At 35.6% G+C, this 21,075-nt stretch overlaps 1 protein-coding gene across 1 annotated transcript; it reads left to right on the top strand.

Moving 5' to 3' along the window:
• Nucleotides 1-18,897: 18,897 nt before the first annotated feature.
• On the top strand, nucleotides 18,898-20,199 carry LOC113232941. The gene is made up of 2 exons (XM_026467859.1): nucleotides 18,898-19,050; nucleotides 19,936-20,199. The coding sequence occupies exons 1-2, from the start codon at nucleotides 18,898-18,900 to the stop codon at nucleotides 20,197-20,199; spliced, it is 417 nt and encodes a 138-aa protein (XP_026323644.1).
• The last annotated feature ends 876 nt before the right edge of the window (nucleotides 20,200-21,075 follow it).

Genomic DNA, 21,075 nt, shown 5'->3' with positions numbered 1-21,075 from the left:
GGTTCGCGCGTCGCCTTGCGTTCTTTGCGCGTAGTGAGGCGTCAGGCGTCGACCACACTGAGATCCGGGATCCGGGCGCTCCGGGCGCGCGAGCGTCGTCGAGTGTGAGTTAGCCTTAGAGTCGGTACTACCTCAGCTCGAATTGGTTAGGTCGAGCGGCAAGGCCAGGGCTTTATTTCATAATTTATTTTTTATTTCAGAATGTATTTTTTTATTTTAAAATGTATATTGTATACTATATATCTATATGATCTCCCATTTGAAATCCGACATTCTAAGTCGCTACCTATTTTCAAAACCGGATTGCGTAAATATCTTTTATCACAGTCCTAGTCTGCAACGTGTGTATTAATAAGTATAAGTTATTAATAAGTATAAGTTTATTTAGGTATATTTATAATATACATATATCTACGTAGGTATAATATATATTATTTTTTAAATATTTTATAAATTACTATGTGTCTTTATTTATTTATTTTTTATTTTGTATTACACTTTATTTTTTTTTTTTATACAATTTATACAATTTTATTTTTTTTATATTTTTATTTTTATATTTGTAAAATTGGCACACTACGTCTCCCGCTCCGATTAGCTTTCCTCTAACTCTAAGGTTGTCTGGAAGAGATCGCTCTTAGCGATAAGACCGCCTTTGCCCACATTAGTTTTTAGTTGTTTATGTACTATTCTTGTTATTGTGTGTGAGCAATAAAGTGTTTATCTATCTATACGTGTTCTACTTACTTCAGTTAATATAAAAAAAACATTGGTATATGTCAAGTACCTATTGAATACACCGGGTTTCTTGTTAAATTTCGAGGTAAGTTTGTGGTTTTTTCTATCGTGAAAATTTTTAAGAATCGTGTTTTCACACTGTATACTAATCAGTGTATACCTCGATATCCTCAATTTTACTACGTATATGTTTTTTCAAGTGATTGATTCAACAATTTCACAGTTATGCGGAACCGACCAAAGCTATTCAGGCTATTACACTCTTATGAAAAAGTTCTGCTAAACAATTAGAACAAAACATAGCGCCAAACAATTATAAGCAATTCTATTCGTTTTCCAAGAAGTTTTTAATGCCGAACTCATTCTAGACTTAGGTTTATTACTTACTACGAGCTTATTCGAGTGTACTGTAAGTACTCGAAGTTGGCTCGAGGCAACGTAGCTTGTGGCTCGAAACTAGGGCGGTAACTGTTGGTAGAAGTTTTGGGCGTACAATTCATATTTTGTGGCTAACTGCGAAAATACTGTTTACTTTTTCTGAAGATTTTGATGTTTAATTAATTACTATAAGATGTTTTCATCGATTATTTGATCTTCATGTTTTTCATTTATCAAAGTCAAACGATCATTTATTCCATAGGTAATTTTTTTACACTTGGAAACGTAATTTTTTAAGCTGTTCACTACGCTGAACTCCCTGAGAAGAACGAGCAAGAAACTGTGGGATTGCTCTTTTCAGATAAATATAAAGTCCATTGAATTCGCTTAGAATTCACACAATTGTGTGGAATCTAGACTCATGTAGTCTTTCCATACACCTTTATCTAATACATACTCTTCAGTTTTGTAATATGGCTTTTCAATTAAAATACTATTTATAATTTTATTCTTCGTATTGTTATTAAATTAAATTGAATATTGGCTTCTTTCTTTCTTATGATATCAAGTAACTGTCCATAACATTTCTATCCAGAGCTTTAAATCGCAAAGATCCCAGGGGCAGTGCACTGCGCCCGTCACTCTGAGACATAAGTTGCAATTCGCATGTTCACCAGTACCCTCACCCTTCAAAACCGGATTGCAGTAATGCTCACATTACCGTTTCGTGGCAATAGTTCCCTGGACGAACACTTACACAAGAAACTCTACGTCTATTAAATGTACATGTCGCCATATGATTAAAACCCTCGATTTCTCAATTGAGAAAAAATCATCATTAACCCTATTACGTCCGATTCTTATTCTAAATTATGTTAACAACCACTTAAACTTACTTTATAAAGTAAACCTTAATATAACATTTTAAACCTGCACAGTTTACAAAATGTTTGTAAATTGCATGTAACAAGCCTCTAAAATTTAAACTAGACATCGTCTAATTACGTGAAAGCATTAGCACGTACAAAAGCTTGCAATACAACCTAATAAGCTCAGTTAAGGTACAATGGGTTAAAAACAATATATTAAAAAGATAAAGATAAATTTACAAGTAACACAAATGTAAATAAAGCTATTATAGTATTGAAATAACAATTAGGAAGGAAATCTAAATTGTACGTTAGTAAAGCTTTACATTTTAATATTAGAACCTAGTGTGTAATTCTGATGCCTAAACTAAGTAAATATATACCGTGTTTTAGGCATCTTTATTTACATTACAGCTTAAAAATAGACTTTCTATATTGAACAATAAAATAATTATTAGTTATAAATTAATGTTAACATATGTATATATAAAAATAATTATGAAACAACTTCCAGCAAGTCCTCAGTTTCATTGTAAGTTTTACTCTTAAGCCACAATTTGACGGTCTTTTTGCATTCTATTTTACTCATGGCGAAATAATGCAAATTAAGTAAAGATTTTATCCTTAGAAAATGGAACTATTTTTCCGGATTTAATATACATAGTTTCATTTCCTATGTGTAACAATCGCGAAAACCTAAGAACTCGATATTTCTATCATATCTCCACTGTACACAAAATTTCTTAAATTCATATCTAAACCTTAATATTTTCAACTTGAATGTTTATTGCAAGGTGTCAATTGACGAGACGATCAAGTTGTAGGTACGCCTGGTGGTAAGCAACACGCCTAATATACACACCACTTGCATGCAGGTACCTCCAATGACCACTACGCCATCTTTATTTATTGGTTAGTTTCTGTTATTTTTCTAATATGCCCCCCGACTTTTGTGAATAAAAAATTAAGAAACAAAAACAAAATAAAACCAGAACAGGTCCAAAAATTTAGTTGGCGTGGTGTTTATTGGAGATAAGAGTTTTAAATCACAAAGATCTGAAGTGAGACAAACGCCACTGCACCTGTCATCCTGAAACGTAAAGTCATCGAGTATGTAACCAGAAATAGAGTCGAAATTCCATTTAATTTGTTTGAAAGCTATTCTGCCTAATCATTACGGTGCGCTCCGATTGGCCAGCCCGAATTCGAAACAATTGACTGATGTCGTCAAATTGTTTCACTTCGAATGGACGAATATTGAAAAATTACACATTTGTTTGTTTTGTAATTAGATGTTTTGCTGTTTTCCCACACCACCGAACGGAACATTGTTAGAGATATTATGTTTATTACAATAAATACAGAATATTTTTGGAATATACGGAGAAGTACACACCGGTCAGTTGTTGGCGCTGTACCTGGCGGAGCGTTGACATTTAAAAGTGATATAAAGCCCATTTACTTGATTCGTTGCCGGGATGGATCGCCCTTATTTCGTCTCTATTTCTAGTTATATATTTGATGCGTAAAGTTGAAGGCATGTGCCTACAGTTTCGCCGGCACCCTTACCATTAAAAACCGGAACGTAGAATACTCAAATTACTGCTTGGCGGCAGAAATAGGTGTGGTAGCAGTAATTCCCTCCACGAACTCTGTCACAAGGAGTTCTCTGAGATCTGTGTCTAGCATTGGGACGTTTTATAAGTTACAGACGATTCCGACGAGTCATCTATCTCCGTAAGAAATAAAACAACGGACCATTATTTTATAATACGCCATTAAAGTTAACACTCAAAATAAACACTACACGTATTAAACTAACTTAAACCCAGTTCCAACACGTTTAAAGTCTAGATTAAGATTTATATGTCACAGCTTTTATCTCGCTGCCCATTGCAGCGGGGCTATTAGCCTCGTTTTGTTTCGCAAACAATAGTTTTAATAAACGTTCGTTGCCGATTGTACTTGAAGGGATTGAAAATCTTTTGTAATAGGATAACAAAGATTCCTTCTCTTTCATTTATATATTATTACGTCATCCAGAGGCAACGAAGCCATGACAAAATTGGTTCATATCATCATCACTTCTTTCTTCTTACCGTGTCGATAGTTCTTTAGTTTTAGAGCTATATTGACCCTGAATAGTACATTGCTACCTTGACTGCGCTGTCCGTGGCCGCGTAGAGAACTTCCCTCGTACAGGTATTAGGAAACCAGGGGCACAACTTACTGTTGTTGCTGTTATTTCCTAATTTTATACCAGCTTTAAAATGATACTCCGCGATTGGCTACTTACCTTAAGTAACGATTAAACAGAACCTACATTACACAGTCATGAATGGACACACGATTTGAATCATTTTGCAGCATTTTGATTTTATTGCACCTTATAGCTGTGTGCAAGGCGACCTCACCAATTACCTGTTCTCGAAGTAGAGAATTCCCTCTACCAGAGCTATGAAATTCATTCTGCGGGAACTTCCCAGTACACCCAGACGAAAACCAATTTAGGAAAGTTTCTTTTCAATTTGGTCCTACTGGGAATCGCACCCGGGACTCCACATTCAGCGCCCACGATATTAACCGTTGGGCCACCGAAGTCCGTGATTCTTTATCAGAGAATTTTAAGTCTTATGTTTGTAAGTCAAAATGAACACTTCGACGATTGTACGAAATTACATAGCCGAGAATGAAAACTCTCCTGCAATCCTCTTTCTACAGCGCTTGATAATATCTTGTCGTTTTCTAAATGAGCGATTCGCTTGGGACCATGATTTTAAATCGGACGATTTGTCACCCAAGCCTGTTGTTTTAAATCGACCATTGTAATGAGTCATATACAAGTAGCAGTAGAGCGCCTTGTCAAATAGTTCGTCCAGGGAAGTATTGCCTATTTCTACCTTTAACCTTACCTATTTCTGCCGACAAGTAGTAATGTCAGCGTTACTGTGTTCCGTAAGGTTGCTGGTGAAATTACAGGCACATGGGACTTGTCAACTTATGTCTAAGGTGACGAGCGCAGTGGCGGTGCCTCTCAAATCTTTGCGAAGCTCTGAGTGGCACTGTTATGAACAGGCGTGTAGCTTACCATCAGGAGCACGACTGGTTCGTCCTGTCACTTGGTATTATAAAAAAAAAAGAAAACATATCAAAAAAATTCGTGTTAACAATACTTAATAATAAAAAAATTCAAAACATTGTTTGATTACATTTTTATTTGCCGCTCGTCGAAATTGTTTTCACAAAAGTAATTACTAAAGCATTAAAAATATTCTTTTAATTTTTGCTGGAAATCTTGTTTGAGGGATCTCACTGCTGTTCGTTAATCGTGTTTTACCAAGGGGTCTTGATCGCAGAACAATAAATACAGTACAACTTACTCTAGCTTCAAAACTACGCAACTTACAGCGACATGGCATATATCAATAGAAACGTAAAAGAATGAAGAATTGTAAGGTGACATATTTATATATGTATGTTAAGGTTATATATGATAATATTTCAAAAGTATACTTACTTATATTTAGTCACTGCTCTAGTAACACAACTGATCCTCCTAACCATAACGGCAGTAAGTACCTTAAATACTGCACTTATTGTTAGATAAATATCATACTGCTAATTAATCTACGAACTGCATATTCAAAAACAAATTAATAGTATTATGTAGAATAAATAAGTACAGTATCTATTAAGATATTGCAGTTTTTGCTAAAAATCCCCTTCATATTGCTGCTGTTTTCTAATGTTTTATACAGTCGATCTCTTACAATTTGTTAGTATTTTCTTATTAAACGGCGACGTAAAGTGGCAGCATGCTGCATTGCTTGAGGTTTTTGAGAGTATCGGTGGCCTAATTCCCTGTCTTCACTTTTTTCTTTCCTCTTTTCTGGCTTCCTTTCCTTCTGTAGTTCTATATAATACAAGTAACATTATTCAGTTAGCAACGACTGAATAAGGTTACTGGTATTACAAGCGTACATGATAGGCTACGGTAAGAGTTCAAGTCCTACTGTTTATTGTGTACACAACTGCTTATTCAAGGAATAAATGATTTCTATTTCTATTTCCCAAGTCGCACAAAGTGTTAATTGGATTGGGAGTATAAAGAGATGAGGAAATATAGTATTTTATTAATAGATATATTAATTTCGTACATTTATAAAATTAGATTATAACAAAGAAAATTCCTGTATTATTTATTTGTTCAAATCCCTGATATATTATTGCCAGATATATGAATCCTTAATCACATTTCGATTGATAATATACAATATAAAAAAAAAATCAAACCTTGCCTTATATTGAAGTTAATTAAAGTTCAGTTTCCTTATTACAATTCCTTAGTTGAGGAACTACAATTTGAGATCACGTTTCTTTATTAAAGAACTATATTATTATTATTATTAATGACAACTGCTATAACATTCAGTTTTCTCTGGTTAATTATTTTACTTGAGATCAACTTTATATGTCGAAAATAACAGTTTTTCACAAGTATTTATAAATATTACGTATTACGCACAGGAAGCGGATGTGGCAGAGTGGAGCATTTCACCTCAAAAGTTGCTCAAAATGATTTTGTGATTTTTATCGATTTCACATGTAATAAAAAGCAGTATAAAGTCATTATATGGTATTTAACACACATATATTTCGTTGTATTGAAAATTAATTGCAAAAAATATAATATTAATGGGATTGGTCCTCATAAGACCCATCGTCATCTTCATTATACCTAAGTCGAAGTTTCGTCCGATCTTGGGGCAAGAGAAGTTCCTATGTCTTACTGGAGAAAAATTTACTTTTTTTCTATGGCACATTGTACTGCTCAAAAAAAGATCAGAATTTAACAAAAGTCTGTGTAAAATGTACATGCGGGACTTTTTTATTTAAAAACATTATCAAGAATAACTAAGTTTGGAGTTAGACATAAAATCATAAGTTGACTAGGCTTAACTGATATACATAACCATGTGTAAATATAGTGATTACAAAAAATACGTTATTTTTTATTATGGGATGTATACGGTAAGAAATATCATTGTATCAAGTGCAATCCGGAAAATATAATTTTAAATTAAAGTACGTACCTTGCTCTTCAATATTCATCAATAGGTATTACAAAACTTTCCAGATAGGTACATAAACACAGAATTGGTTTCAAAGATTACGTTTAAACAGAAGCGCTGGAAATCCCGTTTAGTGGTGTAACGGTGTTTTGCTTTGACGATACGCGTTTTGTAGATGAATTTAACAAAGTTTTTGAAATCGACTTTTGATCGATTTATCCTTTGAAATCATTGACTTACAAATAAATAGACGACGGGTCTAATACAAAAACCACGAAAAAAATGTCCCAAGTCAACCTATTTAAACGTAGTGACATGTAAAGGAATATGAAAAAGCTAAAGCGTTAGATTTAAATTGTAATGTCATCGCAGTACTGTCTAATTTTGCTTGCTTCGCTGTCGGTCGAACAAACGAAGACTAAAGCGTGAATGACACTCTGTATACGATTTTAACGCCCTATAAGTTCGGACACTTTTTAGCGCGGACCCGACGTCCATATAATTGTAAGTCAATGTTTGAAATACACCTCTGTGCGATGAATGATTGCCACTAGCTTAGTGACGTCTTCTCACTATTTATAACTGCAGTGTCTATACGAGTTATTACAGTTTTATTAGAATTGCAACAACAAAATGTTATTGATTTCCTTATAATAATTGCAGTATCTAATAGATACTGCATTTATAATTAGCTCTAAGATGGTAGATTTTGTAAAACATAAATAGAATTAGTGCAGCAACTATTAGATACTGCGTTTATTGCTAGAATTCCATTGCCATTGACGCAAATTTGACACAAAATTTATATGGTAACTAATCTCACTGCACTTTAAATTAGCAAATATTATATATTGTACTAGGTTACTGCAGTTTCACTTCTTGTATTACAGGTTTCCCATGGGAATTTTGATACGTGAGTTAGAGCCAAATATAGATCTTGTTTTGGTGTTAACGATCATATATTTAACTCGTTCAATTTCGGCAAAAATGCTAGTTACCGAACTTTCCATTAAGACGGCAGAATGGTTGTCATACGTTCGTGCAAATTCTCTAAAATCCTAGAAAAATGCCTTTTTGTGCTGTTTTTCTAGTGCAAAATTGATAGCCGCACTAAATATATTACCCGTAGTAATATTTCATATCATCGGTAAGTCTTATTTTAATATATTTTCAATTTTCTGTTTATCGAGATAATTTATTTGTTACAAGAAACGAAAGCAAAGCTTATACCCCAGCATTATGGTCGCTCCTTGTTTGGAGAACTGATTACTAACTCTAATTCGTCGTCGTTCAGCAAAGAACAGCTAGATGACAGCACATTGATTAAAATTTAAATATAATATCAAAACGTCGTAACTTGTATTAAATAGGTATTGATGGCATTGAACTTTCAACGACATGCCATCAGGGTACAGTTTAAATTATATTACCAATCCAGAATTTGTTAATTCTTTTTAAATTTGAATCTAGGACCAATCAATATCAAGATTTTTCAAATTAAGAATGTGTGAGTTTTGGCGACATCGGTTCTGATAGTAATCGAGAAGTGCCTTATGCACTTCCATTGTTTTTTCTTCCGTGGGTCTGATATTTGATCTTCGGAGTCATTCGATCATCGACTTGGCCCTTCGAGCGTTGGCGCTACCATTTGGATGTGATCGGAAATTCGCTGAAAGAGGATTCGTCGCAGACCTATGTCCAGACGCGTCGTGTTATAAACCGACGCGACGCACAACGTCGTTTTCGCTGTGGGAGCCCCCTAACGTGTAAATGCAATTTCAAAGTCTGTAAGTGGCTTCACAGTCTCACCAATGTTGATGTAGAAAAGCTAGTAACTATATAAGTTTCACCTACTTACACATATCGTTTTTATAAGTAACTTTAAATACACAAAGACAGACACACGCACGCGCAATTAAAGAAGCTAGCGCAAAGTAATGACATCCAGATGTTATTCACACTACAAATCATCATCATTTAAATCTAGAGTTTGTTCCATTAAGACACACACATATACACGCACCCATTCACGCTCACACCAGTAGCGTAGAGTTCCTTGTAAAAGAGTTTGTCAAGGGAAGTCCTGGCACCTTACCTATTTCTGCCGCCAAGCATTCCGGTTTAGAAGGGCAGGGGTGCTGGTGAAGTTATATCTCAGCGTGAGATATAAGTTGTCAAGTTGGGCGGAGTGGCAGTGCCACTAAGATCTTTGGGATTTAAAGTTCTGAGTGGCATTGGAACTGTTATGGATAAGTTGCCTGCCAACAGGCGCACAACTTTCTCGTCCCATCGCTTGAAATTAAAAAAAAAAAACACAAAAAAAGACACAAACCTACACCAGGTTCATTGACTTACAATTATATGGACGTCGGGTCCGCGCTAAAAATTGTCCGAACTTATAGGGCGTTAAAATCGTATACAGAGCGTCATTCACGCTTTAGTCTTCGTTTGTTCGACTGACAGCGAAGCAAGCAAAATTAGACAGTACTGCGATGACATTACAATTCAAATTCAACGTTTTAGCTTTTTCATATTCCTTTACATGTCACTACGTTTAAATAGGTTGACTTGGGACATTTTTTTCGTGGTTTTTGTATTAGACCCGTCGTCCATTTATTTGTAAGTCAATGACCAGGTTCAACAAATTTTATTAAACTTATCTTCCCAATAACTACGATGAACGAAATTCCGACCGAAACAAGATTTATTATTGTGCTCACACTGTTTATTACAGCTCGACGGTCTATTAAAATTGTTTACATTGCACTGTAAGTCCATATAGCGCAAAGCGACTCTGATTGGCAGCATTGTTTGTTCGTGTCCACAAACAATGTTCAATATCCTGCCGTTCAACAAACAATGTGTTCGTTTTCGGACCATTATTTTTACGATTTTGTTTTCGGTTCGTGTAAATAATTCGTGTTAGAAATGCCGTAGAAAATTTAAATTGACCAATCAAGTGGCGTTGCTACAGGATTGGTTAGTTTTAATTTCGAATTGCATTTCACTGTTACAAAAGCCATATCAAAAGTAAAAGGTAATAAATGAACCAAATCAAAGAATTCAAGCTTCGCAACTGCATACAAAGTTTATATCAAAAATCTATAACGCCGATTCTATATACGTATCTTCAATGCGGTGGACTGACTTATGTTAAGACCAGCGTTTCTCAACTTTCTACTGCCGTGGACCCCTCGTGGAACAGCCAAAAACGCAGGCACTTTAACGTGAAAACTTTTACGACATTACGTACGTTTCTATGATAGAATTTGATTAATTTATAAGTCCGTGAACCCCTCTCCCGCAGTTTTTTATTACCAAACTTGTTATTTTTTTTAAATAAAAATCCCTGTAAAATTTACGGGGAGAGGCTCAGCTCACATTGAGTCAGTGTGGTGGTTTATTTTCATTGCGGATGTTACTTGCAACGAAGGGAAATCTTTTGTTATAAACACGGGATTCGCTTTGTTTGATTATATTTCTCATACTAGGACCTATCCTCTTTTCCCTATTCACGAGGAACTTGCCATCTGCTAGCACCCATTGCCATTACCATTTGTACGCTGATGATACCCAGTTGTATGCCCATTCCACCAGATCCTAATGACGTTATGGCAACTGTTGGCAAAATATGTTTGGACTTGGATTCTACCGTTACCATTAATTTATACATTTAAGTCACACAACAACATCGGCCAACCGTATAACAGCCTATAACACATTCAAAGCTTTTACAAAAAAGATATAAATTGCCAAAAGGAAGTTTTATTTAGGCACTTCACCGAGTATATAAACAGTATATCTGTCGCATACAAATGCCTTTCCGAATGTTCTCCGTGTTTCGCATTGTAAGTAGGATGCAGAATTTTAAGAAATATGGGCATCCCCAACTCTCTATTGGCTTATTCTTATGAGCATGTTGGGAATATCGTTGTAACACGCTTAACTTATACAGCAAGTACTGCCACCTTACCTATTTCTACCGCTAATTACTGTGTTTCGATTTTGAAGGGTAAGGGTGCTGGTGAAATTACAGGCACATGGGATTTGTCAACTATCTGATTTGACATTTGAGACTGTCTCAAAGTAACGAGCACGCTACCAGTCGTGCGTCTGGTGATCAGCGATACCCCTGTCCATGGTAGTTGCAGGGTACTGCACTCCACTCAGAGCTGTAAATTGCAAAGATCTGAGGAGCACTGCCACCACGCCTGTCACCCTGAGACAAGTTGAAGTCCCATGTGCTTTTCATTTCATCAGCACTCTTGCCCATCAAAACCGGAACCGAATAGATACCGTTAATATAGTAAGCATTGGAAATGCAGAAGCCTAGCAATTCAATGGTGTATCAATTTTCGAGTGTTCCGGGATCCATAGTGCATGGAAGCAGGAACCGCGAAAATTGAAAGTTTAAAGACGATACGTTTATAATTAATTATGATACAATTGCAAATGCCAAAATATGCAAGAACAACCCAACGCAATACACAGGAATGAAAAGGTAACTGTGAACATCGGCGATTCTTTTGCTTGATTGTATATCACTATTGCAGCAGATGGAAATACTTTATAGAACTCGAATGTTTCTGTTTCTAAACTTCTATCTGTTTCATTTCGATGTTAATAAAAGGAAGTTCGAATTTTTGGTCGATTTGATGAAAAACTTCGTATATTGATCATATAGAAATTACGATTTTGTGTTGAAGAATTTCTCTTTCCTCAATTATTTGAAGTTGTCACATGCGTTAGACATCATTTCCTTCTGAAGGAAATACGTATGCGCGTGTCACTCAAATTTGTGACGGCAAAATATATTGCTAATGGTGTTGTATAAGTAAAGATAGAATAAAGTCACGGTAGAAATAAGTAATATTCGCGTGTGTGCTGAGTTAATTATGTTGTCCTGGTACTCATAGATCAGGGAAGTACGAGATCAGGTAATAAGTGTAGTTGTCTGGATATTGTTATTCACGACGAGCTCAAAGGTCTCAGGCATAGGCTGTGGGAATTTTACCATGAACTGTTCGGTGAAATAGAACACCGTGATGACACCTGTACATCGAGAATCTTCTTAAGCCTCGGAAAACTGTAAATACTTTGTTTTTCACTTTGGAATTTTTTTGTAAACAAAAACATTTTTTAGTGATAATAATTATGTGCCAGACAACCACACCACTTGCCTGGTTTCAAACTAGGGAACTAGGAAATTCCCTGTACTATATGTACTAGAGTAAAGAAATTCACCGTGGGGCACCAAGAACACCCAGACCAAAACCAATTTAATTAGAAGTAGAGCTCCTTGAGAAACAATTCGTCCAGCATAAGCATTAGCGTAAGCATTTCTGTACGTTCCAGTTTTAAGAGTAAAGGTACCTACTGGGGAAATTACAGGCATGTGGGACTTGTCAACTTATGTCTCAGGGTATCAGATCAGACTCAGGTCTTTGTGGTATAAAGTTCTGACTGGCACTGCAACTGTTATGGACAGATGTGTCGATTACCACCAGGCGCACAATTTGTTCGTCCCATCACGTAATATAATAAAAAATAAAAATAAAGGTCATTTCCCAAATTGATCCTATTGTGATCCGTTAGGTCACCGAGGTCGTCAAGGGAAAAGTCAAAAGGTCGTCGTTTTATAAAGGATCTTAGGTTTTCACGATTGCTATACATTGGAAATGAAACTATTTTTTCAGTCTCAATCGGGTATATATTCTTTTTCAAAAAAACCAACGTTTTAACTCTTTACAGGATCCGTAATCACTGTTGACTGAGATGGTATACGATTTAGATAAGGAGAAATAAATTTCATTTAAAATTTTTTATCCAAAAACATTTTTAGCAATTGTTGGCAACGTATATATTTATACGGACACGAATATTGTTTAAACTTCAATGATCATTAATCCTACCCTTCCCATTATTTACGGTCGTCGCAGTGAGTTTTCTTCTTCCATTCATCTCTATCACCCATCACCACGTTGTTCACTCGTTTCGTACACACATCATCTATCACACAATCCATCCATCTTACCCTTGGACTTCCTCTGTTTTAAATTCACATTCACATTTAATATCTTTCGAGTAACCCGATCGATATTACATCGCGCTGTTTTCAAACTTCGTCTAAACCTTTACTGAACTTCAAGACCGTTTTCAAAACATATTTTTAAAGAGACCAGTAGACATAAAGCAATGGAAATACCGAAAAATCGCTGGACGTAAACGAAGAGGAATTGCTCTTCGTGTTATAAATCAAGTTGTATTGAATTAGAAGACGCGCTTGCTTGCTATGCCATCGCAATGAACTTTGAATTGTATTTTCGTAGATTTTAGGTTCTCCGACATTGTTTTACTATTGTACTCTAGCCAAATTCAAGAATTCTTAATAACAAAACGTTGCTAGACTACCAATGATGGTATGGTAATGATTTAGACTTGCTGGAATTTAAATAAATAATTACGGTATGGAGAAGTAATACTTATCAATTATTATAAATTATTAATACCAAGATCGAACACTGAGAAAAAACACTCAGAAAAAATTCCTTCGATCCGGTTAGTTGGTATAGCGTCTGGCACGGTATGCAAGAAGACGTCGCTTCGAATCTGACCGGATCGAAGGAATTTTTTCTGAGTGTTTTTTCTCAGTGTTCGATCTTTGTATTAATAATTATAACAAACTAGTGGAGTCATTTCACAAAAAATAATTGAATATCAATTCAATAAAGAATTTAATTAATTATTATAAAGTTTACAAAGTATTTTTTTTTATTTATTTAATCATTTATTGCACAGGAAATCACAAAAACACATTCAGTAACAAGAAAAACACAAACAAAAGGTTCAGCTTATTTATGACAGAAATTTCTTCCTAAGTAATTAAATACAGGATACAATAATCACAACAACGAATTTACGTGCACACTGTAGGATTTTATTTCGTATTAATTTACTACATTACTACATTTGGCATCAATTTCCAATTCTGAACTTGAATTACTAATCGAACTAGAAATGTTTACAATCTCTCCCTTCTAATAAAAAAAAATCATTAATCACGACACCGTTTCATAAATAAAACAATTAAAAGAAAAATAGTAGGTAAATTCTTGGTTAATCATACATTTTATTCTATAGATGAATATTTGAATCATAATAACAGATCTGATTATTAATTAACTGTTTTAATCAAAATATTTATTTGTATTTCTTTTTTCATTACATGAGACGGGACGAACAACTCGTGCGCTTGGGTGGTAAACGAAATACCTATACCTAGTTAGAGTTTTAAATTGCAAAGATGTAATAAAATAAAATAAGTGCGTCAGAGATCAATTGCGCACTCATTTTATTATAAAAAAAATACGTTGACGAATAAATAAACTTGAATTTTAATACATTTTGCTTTCGGCTGTTTGTATTTAGTGGCTAATTAATAGTAACCTATTTTAGAACAATTTGTGTATCTAATTATCTTCATCGACCCAAAATCTTGACTCCCATTCCTGTCCAATGTTATCATACAACCTTTGTTCCAAAGCCAAGCCAAATTTCTGCAATTAGTGCATTAATAGTCAACAGATGCTCCAAATTTCCAATATGGTGTCATGGGGTGCTTTTCCCTTTTTGTTGCTCGTTTTTGAATGTTACTGGGAGACTTTGTAATAAGAAGGAAATCGTGTTATTGGCAAATTGGATTAGTAAACTCGCGTAATATATAATCAATTAGATACTGACTTCGCGTAAAGAATAAAGAACGAAAAGACATTTGTTTAATAACTACAAATGACAACACAATTAGCAACAACAACTTCAATATAAAATTAAATAAATAAAAGAACAAAAAAAAACAGCACGAAAACAGATAATTAAAATGTACATAAGATATTTAAAAAAAAAAGTAAATGACACTACTTCTGTATACAAAACTACTTTGTTTGGCACCAGCTGCTAACATAGGTGTAAATATACATATATTATTTAACAAAGAAATCTTTTTGCCGGTATCTGTTCCTTTATTCGAACTATTAGGCAGCCGTTCGAATTTGTCTTTTAAACAAAAACTAATTTTCTAAACACCCGATTTATTGATAAAAATTATACATAGATCGAACTGACTGACTTCTAGATACCGCTCTTTACGAGTGTCAATGTGATCTGTGTATTACGCAAAATATCAAAACGCAAGTTGCATTATGGAAAAATACAGCAATAACCCTTGCAAAATGGCCATATTAGGTTGGGTTATAACAGAACACTCGCCGCCTTCGTCTTCACGCTCATGGTGCCATTTCATTGTTATATAGTTTACTGGAACAGAATCGGAGAAATAAATATTCTGTAAATTGGTAACTTTGGCGAGATGACTTTTTAAATTAAATAATTTGTTGGTAAATGGGTTTTTTAACAGTATCCTGATTTTACACCTCGTCAAAGAAAAGGAGCTTTATTAAATACACCGGTCTATTAAATTGGTTGAAATAATATCACATAGACAGTTAAACAAAAGAACATAAACATATCGTCTGTTAGTGCGCGTGTATCAGTCCGCCAGTTCTTATATGGAAGTCATTTATCGACACGGAATCCCAGAAGCCGGTCAGAAAAAGCTTTATGTACTTGAAAAAAAAGCAAAGAAGACATTGTACGTATCGCATAGGTTCATATGGAAATAAATCTGCTTCCTGTGAATTTCCTATAGCGTCCGAATGATCTGATCGGCGGCGTTGACACCCAAACGTCCGTGTCGACGTCTAAATAACTACGAAGATACGAATGCTACATTTCATACCTCCCTGATCCGAGACAATGCTCAACGATGGCGCCGATGCCCGGACGGACACGGAAACGCCCGAACCACCGTGTCAACGCCAAAATGGCCGCATCGACGGTATAAAGGTCTATACAGATATAAGCGATATGCTACCGCCGAAAGTAGCAAAAAACATCGGGTATTTGTGTACAGTTCCGCGGTCAGAGCGAAACCGGAATACCGCACCATACCCCCAGGTAGGTAGGTGGCACACAACCCGCAAGTCGGTTAGTGGCGATTAGTTGACATAATACTATTTGACTGCCTCCGTGGCCGAACGGTTACCATGCCGGACTGCCACGCAGAGATCCCAGGTTCGATTCCCGGGCCGGGAGAAATATTTGTATGGCCTACATTTATTTCTCTCGTGAGTTTGGGTGTAATTTGTGGTTGTCTATGTGTGTGTCTATAGCACCCGCGACACAGGGTTTACCTAGTGCGGGGCTATGTTGAGTGTGTGCATTATTATTATTATTATTATTATTATTATATAATAGCATTAATAATAAATGATAATGAATTATGAGTTTCGCTACTCATACCGGTAACGATATCCGCGTAGGTATGAATCACGGAGGAAAAACAATGGAAGCGCCGTAAGCCTCAATTACTATTGGAACCGATGTCGTCAACACACACACAAATGAAATGATAAACTCTATAAAATCTTGGTAATATTTGGTCATAGTATCTAATTTAAAAACGTATAACAAATTCTGGATTGGTAACATAATTTAAACTTTACACTGTCGCTATATCGAAATATCAACACCTTTGTTGCATGTTGCGACGTATTGATTTTATATTGAATTTTATTCTACACGCCGCCATCTTCCGGCCAGTAGCTGGACTACGACAAACGATTAACTGAACGAATAGATGATCAGAAAATTTGTTAAAATAAGACTTACCGATGATTTGGAATACTACTACGGGAAATATTTTTGGTGCAGCTATCATTTTCTCAGTCTAGAATTTGCACAAAAGTATGAGAAAACCATATTATACCGTACCATAAAAATATACATAATTTCCATAAGAAAAAAGATATGCATAATATAACCTTAGAGCTAAGTCCAAACTCATGCTACCACGATTTCGTTTAACCAAGGTAGACGATTCTTTTATGGGGAACTATATACGTTCTTACAATAAGATTCCGAAGCATATATTAAGATTATAATTTCCTAAGTTTAAAAACTACATTAAAAATATTTTGATTGAAAAGTCATATTACAAAATTGAAGGTTACGTGTTAGATAAAGATGTATGGAAAGATGACATGGCTCCAGAATCCACACAAGTTTGACTCAAAGTGTATTCCATAGCATTTAAGTTTATTTGAAAGGAGCAATCCAGCAATCCCTAGAGTTTCTTGCTCATTCTTCTCAGTGAAGTCAGCGTAGTGAACGAGTAGTAGCTTAAATATCACGTTTTCAAGTGTAAATTTATTTTACCTATGGAATAAATGATTCTTTGACTTTGACTTTCATACAAAACGAAAATGGCGTACTGAGCTCAAGTAGGTCTTTCGAGACCTATAAGTTGTTTTTTTTTTTTTTTTTATACATGACATGACACAGTTGGCACGCGTCTGATGCTAAGTAACCACTTCTACTGTAATTATTGTTCTGTGGTAGGTACGAACAGTGGAAATACCGCGTACTCACTCGGATTACGCTACCCGCAGCGGTAGCAAATAACGCCTATATCTGAACAGACTTTTATGCCACTAGTGTTGTAAAACATGATCCCGTCAAGCCAATTCCGCGTTGATAAAGTTAGTGACTCCCTATAGTAGCGTCAAAAACTTACTCAATTTACGATGTGTCAAAGAAATCTTGTCATAAAACTTATATGAATGAACTTCGAGTATACGTCTGTATGTCCTTTAAAAGCTTACCTACCTTTAGCCTATGTTTACGTTTGCGCCCAAGAAAAAATACCATATATGCCAATTTAGTAAACTTATATCTGTCACATTTTATCTAAATTCGTTCGGGTGAATGAGCAGAACAACAAACATCCTACTTTCGCATTTATATTTTGTATAGGAATTCCGTGCCCAATGAAGCATAAACACTGTACAAATCGAAAATCTAATCGAGACATTTATTTTTATTTTAACTGGAACGCAGGGTTCATTTTTAAGTTCCCCTATGGGTGATTTGAATTGGTAAATATCATTCTACAATTACTTTATGACACATTCGAATTTGAGCTTTAATGGTCATAATGTCGAAATTTCGAAGCGACGTCCTTGAACGCGTTTCACATCGTTTATTTGCTATTTGCATATGCTAATTTTAAAATTTGCCACTAGAAACGGAAGAGAACAGATTGAAAAGAGTATGCTAATGTGGTTTAGGCATATAGAAAGAAGATGTTTGTGGATTGATGGAAATGCAAATTGGAAACGTACGTTGAGGTTTCCTCGATATACATATCGTGATCAAATTAGGGATGTCCTTAGTAAAAGTTAGGAATACTAAGAATAGAGTAACATGTATGAAGAAAGTGATGTGATTGGAGGTGGTGAAAAAAGTTTTCAGAAACATTGCGAGTAGAGGTTCATGATCTCTGCCTTCTCCAAATACGCATTGATGGTTTGTATATATGTATGAATTGCCCACTAGCAAAGAATATGAATGGAAATTAAACTTAACCTGATCCTAGTACTTATATTACAATCTACATCAGTAGGTTAATCGAACCACGCGTCTTAAGATGAGGATTGTTGTCAACAAACGATTAGTTGGAACATCACCCCTGAATTACCAGTTACCTGTTGGTCGTCCCAGGTATCATAGGAATATGCCATGGATGCGGACTTGCGCGAACTTCAAGCTGAATTAGCGAGAGATAGCGCAGAACCGAAAAAAGTGGTGTAATCATGTTTTGGTTCGCTTAGCCAGCAGATTAATGACAAGTCCTCAGGTGACTGTCGCTTGCCCACTGAAGACGGCAAGCTACCCGGTATAAATACTGAGTCGTTTGACGACCGTAGTGACTAGATGTAAACGCTATGGGCGACATGGTCGTCTTCGACAAGCGACAGTTGGCCGAACCGGTTTCAACGAGTCCGTGGCCGCAGACTCGGTGTAAACGGTGTCGCCGTTTCGACCTGCCGAAAGCAGCAGAAAAGAAAGAGATAAACGAGCAGATGAGCCACTTGAAGGTAGGTGGTCATCGTCGTCCATGGACATTTGCCAGCCTTCGAGAGCCCTGTAAACACGATTTTCGAAGAACCAAATGTCATAGCGCAAAGGAAATACATCAGGAGGAAGATCATTCCACATCTTGCAGGTTCGAGGGAGTAACGAACGAGATGCCCGCGTGGTCTTACAGTGCCAGGTATCTAAGATGTGGGGATAGATTCTACTCCTTTGGCGGGAGGTGTGATGGTAGAAACTAGACGGTGGCACCAGTTCGAAAAGTTCCTCAGAGCACTCCGCATTGTATATGCGCCATTAGACTAAGTCGTACCTTCCCTAAATGGATACACTTAATTTGTGTGTCTGTAGATAACCATCTGACTACCGTACCGTTTTATAGATTATTTGAATCACATCAAATCTGTAAGTTGAAAAAATAGGTAACAGCTAAACGAGCCATAAAGTTTTTATTGAGATCGACGTCTTAAATATTATATTACATTTCATTATACTATATTACATTATTTTACTAGGGCAGGAAAGTAGATTAATGCAAACGAGTATACACTTTGATTTTTGATTTTGAGTTCAATCTTCCCGGGTGTAACACGCAATATGTTTCAATACATTGTGATAACATATTGCGATTTTTGTCTCCCGTAATATATATATGTATTTTCAAACATTGTAATATGTTCGTATATATATTTTGGCGGCGAGAGACTATCTTTTGTAACTTCCGTTTTACGCAAAATGTCTGGTGGACTTAAATCCATAATTTCAACAAAATTTACACTTGAATTAATCAAATTTATGTGTATTACAAAGAAGCAACAATGTTTTGCTGGGATTTTCCGAAAACGTCGGTTTTTGTAATTACGCACGCGTAAGAGTTTGTTTGTTGGTAGGATAAGCTGAAGTGGCAGTGGGCTGGCCTTATTTGTCGAAGAACCGATAGCCGATGGGGGAAACGAGTTCTTGAAGACGTTCTCTGGCCAATTGGAGTGATCTGTGAAAGGCCAGCAGCCTTTGCAGCAGCCGAGGCTGCTGGCCGCAGATGGATGCGACAAGCCGAGGACCGGGCGAAATGGCGCCCGTTGGAAAAGGCCTTTGTCCAACAGTGGACTGCGATGACTGATGATGTTGATGATGAAGAGTTTATTCATAATTGACACAAACACACTCGAACACGTTTTGAATTTTTTTAATAAACAAAATTTTAAAACGTTTAGGTAAAATCTGTCGCAAAATAAATGCAAATATTTAATGTTACGTATTTTTTTTTATTCTTGAAATTATTGTATTTATAGTGCATTATTACGTATTTGAAGAAACTTCATGCCGGTACTTTTCATTACAAGCTTTAAATAAATACTTTTTTGCACTAGCGGGAAAAATACTTTCCACTGGCTGCACCGCTATGTAAAATATAGCTTTAAAGCAACTTGATAGAAAAAACCTCTGTTACTTTTTTAAAAATCGAATCGATGCAACAGGTAAACGTATCCGACCCGGTCAACCGCAACGTACCGCGCTGTTAGGCATTCTCCGATGCAGACTAATGCAAACCTGATCTGCAAAATGTGCGTGTAACCGAACGCAGATGGGTGAATTTTGCTTTTAGAACTATAACTGGCAGCTTTGAACATTCTAATGTTTTGTGAACGGATGCATTTTGAAATTTCTCTTTTAGATTAAACTAATAGTTGCCAGTATACAACTGCTAAAGCAATGTGTTTAGTGCGATAGCTGCTTATAAAATATTTTGCCTCATACTTTTGATCCTTTGTTTAGTGTAACTTAAGTAATCATATTTTTTATTCAAACTGTATACTTAGAAAAAAATAATCTTAGTTTGAATTCAAATTTTACATTTACAATTGTTAGAACCCTGTCTGTTTGTTGTATTTCGAGTATGTACAGAGTTGAAATGTCCTAACGTAATGAAACTTATACAGTACGTGTTCCAGCATTAAATTCCATTTCCGATTCTAATTTTAAAATGCATTTTAGAATGCTGGCCATTGTGAATGTGACTGTAAAATTGA

This window comes from Hyposmocoma kahamanoa, unplaced genomic scaffold, assembly GCF_003589595.1.
Source record: "Hyposmocoma kahamanoa isolate Upper Pololo Valley unplaced genomic scaffold, ASM358959v1 102, whole genome shotgun sequence".
NCBI classification, from domain to species: Eukaryota; Metazoa; Arthropoda; class Insecta; order Lepidoptera; family Cosmopterigidae; genus Hyposmocoma; species Hyposmocoma kahamanoa.
Note: the sequence above shows the minus strand (reverse complement) of the source record. Positions and strands in the feature narration are given on the sequence as shown.